The following is an 11,516-nucleotide window of genomic DNA, read 5'->3' on the forward strand; positions in this document are numbered from 1 at the left end:
GGGAGGGCAGGCGCGCGGTCGAGACGCAAAACGTTGCCGGCGCTCGCGCGCACGCACCGGGAGCGTGGCACGCGGCGCACTTATCCTCGTGGTGGTGGTGGGAGTGATGCGGCGGCGAGCATTGTCAACAGACGGACCGGACGAGCGGTGGCGGTTCGGGGGGCACGCCGGCCGGCGTTTTCAGGCGGCGGCGGTTGGGAGGCATCGTCGCGGCCGTGCGAGTGCGCGCGCCCGCCCGTTTCCGAGCGTGTGTGTGCGTGTGACTGTACCGCCGACACCTCGCCCCGGCCCCATGTCAGTCCTTTTACGGAGACCGTTTCGTACGCACTTCCATTGCCCGCGCGCAATACACGCACCGCTCGTGTGTGCAAGCCCACCACTACCACCACAACCGCGGTAGTTGTTGTAGTAGTAGTAGTAGCAGTAGTAGTAGTAGTAGTAGTGACGACGACCGCCGTCGCGAACAGTACTACAGTCTCATCCGCACCGTCGCCGGTAGTGAACGTGGTGCGCGTGTCTGTTTCCGTTATATCGTTGAATGTAAAATTTCGTTGACATTTTTATAATTTTTTTTTTTTTTTCGTTTTCCGATTTCGATCTATACGCGAGATCGCGAGTGTTTCTTACGATAAATTAAATATCATATCGTCTGTGCCTCGAGTTTTTTTTTTTTTAATTTTCGCCGGGACGGTCCCAGTCGATTATAAAATAGACAACCCGTCGTCATCGCGTTTGATATTTTGATTTGATCTTAGCCGTCGGGAAACGAGGTACCGTGGGAATTTCCCGGTTTTTCCACCGACGGGACAAGGATTGTTACGTTTTAATATAATTTTTTTGAACATCTCATCGTGTGTGCGTGCGCGTTGGCGACACGCCGAGTGACCGTCGAAAACGACCGGTGGGATTACGCGGACTAAAATTACGTTGCCGCCGGGTAAGTGGTACAATATTTCTTAATAGTTAAATAGACAGTGAACGGCGTCAATCGACGGGCCCGCCAATTTACATCGGCGGTCTCGTTTCCCGCCAGCCGGCGGCGGTTGGCGCGACCAACGTGGCGCGCGCGTTGGGCGTATGCCGGCCGGCGTCGGCGACGCGCCGGCGCGCCGGTCGCCCTTCACTTTCGCGCGCGCCCGTTATCGAACCTTTTTTCCCCACACCGTTCTCGCCCGACCGGCCGCCGACGCGCCCGGGAAATCGTCACGGTGGTATAGCCGACCGACCACTGGAATTTCTATCGTGTCCCCATGACTCCCGCCGACAGTGATCACGGTCTTCCCCGACAAACGCGTCCCGCCGAGTAGTAGTATTCCCTATTTTCTATATATTTTATTTTTATTTTCGAATTCGTCTTCATCCGGGCCCCGCACGTTAATAACTTACTGATGACCACCTCTGTTGTATTGTCACAGGTGCCGCCGAAATGGTGAACCCGAGCACGGAATCCATACTGAACCAGATGACCAACCTGGCCATGGACATCGCCCTGGACTATGTGTTGCCCGCTTCGCCGATGAGCGACGTGTGCAAGAGCGACTTGTTCGAGTTCGAACGGGACGTGGTGGTCGCGGCCGTCAGCGGCGGAGCGACTGCCGACGGTCTGCTGAGCAGCTTAGTGGCCGGTACCGCGGGTACGGCCGGAGGCTGCTGCGGTCGGCCGCCCACAGATTTGTGCAAGAAGAACAGTTATATGGGCGCAGCGGGATGCGACTCGTGCGACGCGTGCCTGGCCAGAAACGCCGCGGCCACCGCAGCCGCTGACCTCTACTCACCGAGCACCTGTACCACCACCACCACCACCACCACAACCGGTGGCTTAACGGCGTCACCGTCGTCGTCGAGCGCCCCGTCCACGACGTCGTCCGCGTCGTCCACACCGTCGCAACAGCAGACCGCCGAGACGACGATGGACATCAGTTGGTGTCAGTTCGACGGTTGCGAATTCGACACGGCCGACAATAGTTACCTGGACATTTGCGATTGGATATTCTACGCCGACCGGTACGCGCTCACTGACGAGAATCGCGAAAAAGTGCAGAAAGCGTTCCAGATGGTGCCCCCCGGCGAAGTGACCGGTTACGTGGCCGAACCCCCCAAGCACGTGAAGAGAACCAACAACCCGGCCGCCGGGCGTTCGCCGACCGGTGCAACGACGTTGCCGGTCGACGACGACCCGTCTCTGGCTGCGGTGGCCGCTGCAGCGATCGTTGGCGGCGTGACCGTCAAGTCGGAACCGGACGACGACTACTTGTGGACCAGCGATAACCACTTGCTACCGATCATCCTCAAGGCGGAACCGAACGCCGACATACTGCAGATCACCGAACTGGACCACAGTTACCTGCAGACGCCCACCAGCCACGGCGGCTGCGGCTCGACCAGTTCGTCGACGGCCGTGTCGCCCGCTAAACACCATCCCAACCACTTGGTGGACATGCTGGGGCTCGTCACTCCGCCGCCGTCCCGTTCGCAGTCTTCCGGTGAGTACACGCCATTAATATCAATATTATGTAGTAAATATCGGGTTTTGCGGCGAAAGATTTTTTTAGTTATTCTCCGTCGAGACGTCGTCGTTGCGCAACATGCGTGCCGGCGCTGGCGGTTCGTGATGTTGCGGCGACGATTGCGCGCGCATCACCGGTCGTGGTGCGTAGGGGGGAAACGCGCGGGAAACGGTGGCCTAGTTCAAGGCCCGTCTCCGCTCGGCCCCGCTCAGTGGTTTCATTTAATTTCGTTTTTATTCCCCTCCTCGACGCGTCCGCCCGTCCACCGCGAGTTCCGACGACGTCGACGAGGAGATTACTTTACGCCGATGATGGTGGTACGCTCCGTCATAGTCGTCCGCTCGTTTTTATCAGCCGTAAATCCCGCACTGGTCGTGCCGCGTTGTTAATAATAATAATTATATAATCGTTCGATTCATCCGCAATCGAAGAATGTCCCGATAGAGGTGTATTTTGGTCCCGGGCCTGCCCCAATCCGTTTCCGGACGTCCGCCCACAGAAAAAGAGATATTCGTCGTCGCCGCATTGTTATCGTTTAATATATATTATTGTCTTATCGTAATATTATTTTGCCCGGTCGTCGACGGCGGCGGTTATTTTCCCTCTCAAAATAACCAGCGACGTTAATAACGTTTTTATTATTTTTTTTTACGCTGTCCTTCCCTTCCACCGTTCGTCTTCGGCGGTCGTGGCGCACCGTTCAAACGCCGTCTGTGCCGCCGCCGCCGCCACCCGTCCGCGCGTCTTTTTCGTGTCTTCGGTTGTTGTTGTTGACGACATCTGATCCGTTCTTCTCGGGTCGTCCGGGGGGTGGTGTAAACGACGAATGTAGTGGTTTTTTTTTCACTCCATATCGTGTGGTATATTCTGTGAATCGACTTTGTCGTTGTCGTCGGTCCTATTATTATTTATAAAAAATGCGCGCGTGTAAACGATAATAAAAAAAAAAAAAAAAATGGCAATAATAAACACAAAATGATTCTATTTTTGGATAAAAAAAACTCGCAGTATCTTCTATTGGATAGAAAAATTCCAACCGCATCTCTTGCAGCTCATTATTTATTATTTTTTTTACAATAACCGTTAGATTTCTCGGTATTCACTCTCCCGCGCCGCTGCCCGGGCCATCGCGTTGGTATGCGCGCGAATAATAATAACGTTTCACTTTGGACAAAATAATTTTGTTTTAAGTTTCCCGAAATAAGTACTGCATTACACTACTATTACTTCAGGTATTTTTCGATTGCTAAATATATCCACCTATAGGGTATTCAAAGTACAGGTTTATGATTTTACAAATCTTAAATAAGTACATTATCGTTCATTTCTTATTTTTAATTAAATATTTGTTCAATTAAAATTAATGACTGCGTGTTAATACCACCATCCTTCATAAATTTAGAATATAAATACTGATAGTCGCTAAATAACTTATATTTCCAATATTACATTTTGTATATTAAATTCAATAATAACGAGTCCTATTTTTGATTGTACACATTACATAAGAACCGAGCTATTTTAAATGGGTCAAAGTATACATATTCTTATATTTCTAACGATTTTTAATTTGTCTTTTAGACAAGATCTATTTCGATAAATATGTTTTGAGTTCTGAATAATGATAAAACAATAACTGCCATACGTTTTTTGATCAGATCCTACGCATGCGAGAATTGGTTTCTTGAAAATACTTATAATAATACGTAATCGTCGTTCCGGTAACGGCAGCAGTAGTTATATATAAATATATATTATATATATTTTACAAAAAGTAAGAGTGTTCTAGTTAGCGACGGCGTTCTCCCCTCCTGTGCACGGAGTAAAGTGATAAATGATGATATTTCGACGACGACCACGGCAATATTAAATTCTACGTTTGTTAATAGTGACGAAATTGTAGTGTTTTTCCTGGTCAGACGATAATAATATTAATATCCCTCCGCCCCCGTGCGAGAAAACGGTGGGAAAAAATAATAAATAAATAAACCTATAATAGATGAATGTTGTCATCACCGACGGGCGGCGATGGCGTACTCACGCACGCGTATCGATAACGTGTCTAAAAATACTATTACTACAAAACGGCGTCGGTGGTCGTGAGTGAAGAGGGGGTTGTTATGGTGTAGAAGGGTATGTCCAGGAGAGGAGGTGGAAAGTATTTCGGTTTTACGGGCGATCGATATACGGGCGGCGGCGGCGGTCGTGGACTTGCCCTTGAACCCTAACCGGGGCCCCTCGCGGCGTGGCGAGTCGCGACGTGTCGCGTGCGCGCGCATCGCGGCGGCACCGGCGTTGCTGTTTTTCCCGGCAAGAGATTTTCCGCGCGCGCGAAAAACGCCGCCGCTGTGTAAACGCACCGACGACGTCGTCCTACACGCCATTGAGGGCAGCCGCGCACGTTGGCGGGAATTGTCGGCGGCGGCGACGGTCTTCATTTACACACAAGCGCGCGACCCTGACGTCACGGCCGCCGCCCGATCGATCGGCGCGCTCTCGGCGACGGTGTCGTCGACCCGCCCTTGAACGTCGCCGCGCTTTTTCCCGCGCCTTCTTACTCCGGCGGAGGGCACCGTGAATTTGTACTTTAAACTGTTTACCATCGCGACACGCTTCCCAGTCTTCTACACCACAACACCGTTGCGTTATTACTGCACCACTCGCATCGTCATTGACACCTATGTGCTAAAATCCGTATTTCTTGGGAAATAGTGATTGAAAAAAAAAAAGAAATATTCTGGTATATAGAAACAAATTTGTGTGGTATATAAATGCAATTTTATTTTGAAAAAAATTGGGAGCTCACAGGAGGTTTTTCATTTGTTATTTTTTCGTATTTTCCAAAGGCATACTAAAACCTTAAATTTGTAAATTCGACACATACGATTTGGCAATATTGTTGTTGTTATTTTTACGTACCTATACCAAGTTGAAATTATTATTAAATATTCCGTTGTACCTTCTATGTTATTAACGTGCGTTGGATATTTTTGTTTCCGGTTACTTTCACAGAAGAAGAAGAGATCGACGTTGTCAATGACAGCTGGGACACACCGGACACGCCACGCAAGGGCGCCACCATGGCGGACATAATGAAACGCGGCATCGTCAAGAAGCGCGAACCGCTGACCAAGTGGAAGAACACGGTCAAACGGAAGCACAAGACCGCCGGGCAGTCGGCCACCGCGGCCGCCGTGGCCGCAGCGTACCCGATGCCCCCGCCTCCGCCCAAGAAAATGTGTGGTGGACTATCGCTATTGGACCGATACAAAAAGGACACTAACTGGAAGGGCGCCGTCATCAAGGACGAACCCGTCATCAAGGACGAACCCTTGGACGACGACGCCGGTTCGTCAGCCGACGACGACCGCAGCGACGACGAGTACGACAACCGACAGCGACACCGACGAAAACAGCGTCAACAACAACAGAAACAGCAACAACAAAACGCGCTGGCGATGACCATCAAGCCAGAACCGTTGGACGAGGACGAAGACCGCAGAGTCGACGACGAAGACGAAGACGACGATTACGACATGGACGCGGACTTCGAGTCGCTAATGAAGAACGAACCGGACGACATATTCGATGACGATTACGACGACTACGACGACGACCACGACATGGATTGGGACAAAGTGTTGCGTGGCACGTCCACGTCGAGCGGCGGCCGCGGCGGCAAGTCTTCCGGTGGCTCGTCGTCGTGCAGCTCGTCGTCCACGACCACGGGCGGCGGTCGCAAAAAGAAGAAGAAGAAGAAAAAGAAAACGTCGGCGTCGTCCGGCTCGGCAAAATCGTCGGCCAAGCTGCATCACCAACACCAGCAGTCCGGCGGCGGCGGCGCCGGCAAGAAGATCAAGTACGAGAACGTCAACGGCGGTTACAGCTACAAGACCAAGCTCATGGATCCCGTCAAGCGGGCGCTGCACAACGACCTGGAGAAGTCGCGGCGCGTGGAGACCAGCATGCTGTTCATGAACCTCAGCATGCAGGTGTCGTTCCTGGACGACAACCGCAAGATACCGTCCAAGCTGAGCATACTGCGCGGCGCCAAGCGGGAGTGCGACCTCATGATGCTCGACGAGCGGCGTCTGCTGTCCGAGAAGCACGTCATGCAGCAGAAACAGCGCATGCTCCGCGAGCGGCTGTTCGAGCTCCGGCGCGAGCACTACCACCGGCGGTACGGCAAACCGAAACAAACATCATCATCATCATCATCATCCAATCATTCACACAACCAACAACATCAACAGCAATAGTCGTCGTGGTGAGAACCAATCTTGTAATGATATTATTATTATTATTATTATTATTTTTATAACATTTTCTCATCCCCCGCACACGACACTCGCGCACACACATACACACGCGCTCGCGTGACGTACCCCACACTCGTTCGTCCTGGGCGTCGTTTTATTTAATTATTAATATTATTACATTTTTTTTTTTTTTAATTTTAATTTCGAAGAACAGTTGCTCAAATATATTTAAACATATATTAATTTATTATTATTTTTATCAATAATTATTATCGATACGTATTGTATATGTATGTAGAGGTAGTTAAGTAGTTAGACGTGTGTATGTGTGTACGTGTGTACTGGTGTTACAATATTATGTTTATGTACATATAGTTTGGATATACGCATATTATTATTATATTATGATAATTCGTCCAAGACGAGCGAGTGTCCGTGTTTGTTATTGAGGTTTTTTTATTTATTATTTTCTTATTTTTCCGAAATCCACTGAAGTACATTTTTTCCGTTTCAAATCATGGAAAACAGCAAATATACTGTTTTATTTTTTTACAATCGGTAAACAGCCGACTTATATAGTCGGGAGCAGGTCTTACAATAAACTATTGTTTATATATATATAAAAAAAAAATGCGTCTAAAATATTTAATATTTCGTAATATATTAGACACTTTTTTTTTAATTTAACTTTTCTACTATCGCCCTTTCCCTTGCTCCCGTGGCACTATGTAGTTATAGATATTCTTGTAAATACGAATAATCAACATTTTAATTTACTATATATATATAAATAAATATATAAATTTTATTATAATAATCGTGTAACACTTAGGATATTTGGTTTTTTTTTCAAACGTATAAGCCTACTGAATATATTTTAAAATCGTGAAATACAAGTAAACAACGTTTAAACGATATGACATGTTCCTATTGTACAGTTTTTTTTTTTTTTAAATATATATATATATATATAAATGTCTAATGAAAACTTTTAGTTGTATAATATTTTTAACGTTATCCATAAACGTAGACGATAAAATACATAATTTTAAGTATGAGTTTATTGTTAAGTCTACGAGGATATTATTACATGATGCTTCCCCTCCCCACACGTTTTTTTAATGCACAGTACAAAATAGATTAAGTAAGATCTTAAAATGTTATAGTTGGTAGTATTGATAATTATTTTTTTTCTGATGTAGGTATACTATACTTGTTAGTTTTTTTTTTTGTTACGTTTTACCTGATTTCGTTGCATTTCCAAGTTGTGTTTGCGCATTTTTCCTTTATTATTATTATTATTATTTTTATTATTATTATTATTATTATTTCATTTTTAAACATTTCTTTTTTTTTGTTCACTAGACGGCACCTAATTTAAATGCACTTGTAAAAATTAAATAAAATGTACGTAAAACAATATTATTATTATTATTATTATTATTATTATTATTATTATTATTATTACTATGATTATTATTATTATTATTATTTTTATTTTTATTATTATTACAATTATTATTATATTATAAAAGAAAGTAATTTATAAAAGCGCTTATTTGTACATACAGATTAATTAAACAAGGAATCCCCGTAAACAAATAAATAAAAATGGTAAAAAGCTTTCATATTTTTAGATATAAATATTAAATACTATGTATGTCTTAAGTATACATACATACGTATATTGAAATAATTGATAACGCAATTATTTTTAATTAATTATACCAGTGGAAGTAACAGGAGTGTTCATTAATATTAGGTTTTTGTTAAAGAAAAAAAATATTAAGTAAATAAGTCATAGACATTTTTAAACAAATTTTCTCCTACGATACAATATTGTGATAAGTGCTGTTTTTTATAAATCGTTAAGACTTTGTTTTAGTTATTAGGCCACGTAAAAGAATATGTTTGTTTTTTCTCCAAAACAACACGTTTCTGCCGTAAAATAAACGTCCCTAAATTTTTTAAAAAACTTACGTTTTTGGATTTTTTTTTTTAACTCTAGTCTCGAGTGCCATCCTCGTTCATGATATATATAAACCCTTCCCTCTTTTCATATATTACACGCGCGAAAGAGAGATATATTTTTTAAACGCTAACTCTTTATTGGTCGCACATATATTATAATATATACGATGATATATATATAAAATATAAATACATATATGTGTGTATATTATAACTACGGAGGAAAAAGTAAAATTTAGTGAGACTAATTTTGTATTAGATATTATTATTTTTAATAATTAAGGCTGAACGTGATTGTTAACCAAGTGCTGCAAACATTTTATTGGAAAATTAATGATATATATTAAAAAAATAAAAAAATAAAAAAAATACATTTTCATCTTAATTCTAAGCCATAAATTTACCTTATTTATATTTATCGAAACCTAAGTTATACACATATATAATATATATTTTTTATGTACAGTCTGTGGCATTAGCCTAGAAAGTTGTTAGACTTGCTTTTATCTGTTATGATTTAAGTTTGTTTTTTTTTTTACTCGTAATCGAGTGTCGACTTCATTTATGATTAATTTATTTATAACGTCGAGTTAATTAAGAAAAACCCATATGTACCTCTTTATCGTTTTTACACAACAAATACAAAAAAAATTAGTGCATAATTACCTAATTTTTTTTAAATTATGTAATATTTTAAAGAAACGATATTAATTGATATTTTAGAGTCTATGTTTTGTATTTTATTCATACTTATATTAGATAAAAAAAAAAGCAAAAATGAAAAAAAAAATCTTGGCAAAATTGTTTTGTTATATTGGAAAAAAATTGTAATTTGGAATGGAAAAAAAATTGGCGTGTAGAAAAAAAAATATTTTTGTTTTTATTTTAATATCACTATCATAATCTTATTCACTTTTCCTCTGTTTCCTTTTTTTCACACCTATATAAACGGTAAGTCGGGTCAGTGTAGTAACTTTTCCGCTACATTAATCGAATGGGAAACGAATACGTTTTATTATCTATATAAACGAGCATTGTAATATACAATCCAGCTGCAGCTCTGAATCGACTCTGTAGTAGTTCCTTGAAGAGGTAAGTATAATTGCGTAGGTACAGCGATTTCTAGTACCTATAATAATTAATAACAACTCTACGTCACACAGACAATAGACCTAAAAAGAAATTGACAGTGAGGTCTGGAGGTCAAAATTGTACTCATCAAAAATATTCAACTTCATATTATTTTTGTTTTATTTAAAAATATCATAATTCTTAATTAGAGGTAAAAGTATTAAATAAAACAGGTAAATGCTCTGTTGTATAATAAAATGGCCAGTGTAATTCATCATTGAGTTTATGTCATTTTATGAATGTATTATTTTAGTTCTATTATCAATTATCAAATTATATAGTGAAAAATGATATTAAACGAAAATGTTCTGACTTTTTTTTTTTGGTTACTATAGTTACAAATAAATTATTTTTATAGCAATATTGACATTTTAACAACTGTACCTAAGTATTTTTCCCCTTGATAAAATGTATTGAAAAATTTCTACTTTTAGCCCAACTAAACACAAAAATTAAAAACACCATTTTAAAATCGACTCATTCACACCTAATATTATGTATAGAGTACAAACGTTTAGGTCTCGTTTGTGTTCCGAGAATGAACATATGTCACCAACACCCCTAATTGGGCAAAAAGAAATTAAAATATGTCAAAAAAAAATAAGTGTACAACTCGTGAATAGACAAATACCTTCAACCTGCGACGGCTGACCGCGGTATACAGGTGGTACCTACCTATCTTACCTAGTATCTACTCGTTAGAAGAGTTGAAAAAAAGCACTACCATATGTCGATCGCACGATACTTACACGTACCTAAACATACGTACATGTAGATATTATACCTATATACGGCGGCGGTACGACCGGATTTCGTGGAACGCGCCCGGCGACCAGGTTCAAGGTTGTGTCGCGTGGTAGCGGTAGTCGACGTTTGTACTGGAATGGTGGAGGTACGCATCGCGTACAGTCGGTTGCCGTCGCTCACGCACGTCGGTGAAAGAATTCCGAACCGGCCGCGGCGGCACTCCGCTGGGCTAGCGCCAAACGCGTAAAGTTGAAATACGACACCGACCGAAAGTCGCTGCACTACTCATTTTTCCAGCGCGCACGCGTACTTCGCACCGGTTCGCATTGCGACCACCTCTCTTCCGACACGGACGTTTGTCCGTTTCCCCACTTCCGGACTTGGCAATTTATGTATTTTTACTACAGCCGAGTTTATTTTTGGACGAAGTAAGTACTGCATTGTTATGGCAGGGTCCACCGCCACTGCTCATTTATCGTCAATAAAAAAAATATTCCCGACAGACAGCAACACCTTGTATGTTATAAATATAATGAAAGTATGAAGTATATAATATTATAAGTAGGAATTGGATTTAAATACTCTAAAAGCTTTACAAATATAACCAGAAGTAATTTTTATACGCAATAATTCCCATAAAAAGTGGCCGACATTTAATTTATAAGCGCTCAATCAATAGAAAAACGATTAAATTTTCAACATTTTTAACACTACTTTATCTTAGCTTAACTTCCAAGAGTACAATTACTAAAACAATACTATTAAATAAAAACAAAACACCGAACTTAAAAACGCACAATAAATAATAACAAACAAATGAAGTCAAGATATATTTCTAATTGCATAACCAATTATTATAATTATGTGGTGAAGGTATAGATAAAAACGTTATCATATAGAA

General features: G+C 42.1%; 1 protein-coding gene across 1 annotated transcript; it reads left to right on the forward strand.

Moving 5' to 3' along the window:
• The first annotated feature begins 339 nt into the window (after positions 1-339).
• On the forward strand, positions 340-8,185 carry LOC113553192. The gene is made up of 3 exons (XM_026956386.1): positions 340-937; positions 1,416-2,483; positions 5,520-8,185. The coding sequence occupies exons 2-3, from the start codon at positions 1,427-1,429 to the stop codon at positions 6,764-6,766; spliced, it is 2,304 nt and encodes a 767-aa protein (XP_026812187.1). The 5' UTR covers positions 340-937; positions 1,416-1,426; the 3' UTR covers positions 6,767-8,185.
• The last annotated feature ends 3,331 nt before the right edge of the window (positions 8,186-11,516 follow it).

The sequence above is a fragment of the Rhopalosiphum maidis genome, chromosome 2 (assembly GCF_003676215.2).
Source record: "Rhopalosiphum maidis isolate BTI-1 chromosome 2, ASM367621v3, whole genome shotgun sequence".
Taxonomy (NCBI): Eukaryota; Metazoa; Arthropoda; class Insecta; order Hemiptera; family Aphididae; genus Rhopalosiphum; species Rhopalosiphum maidis.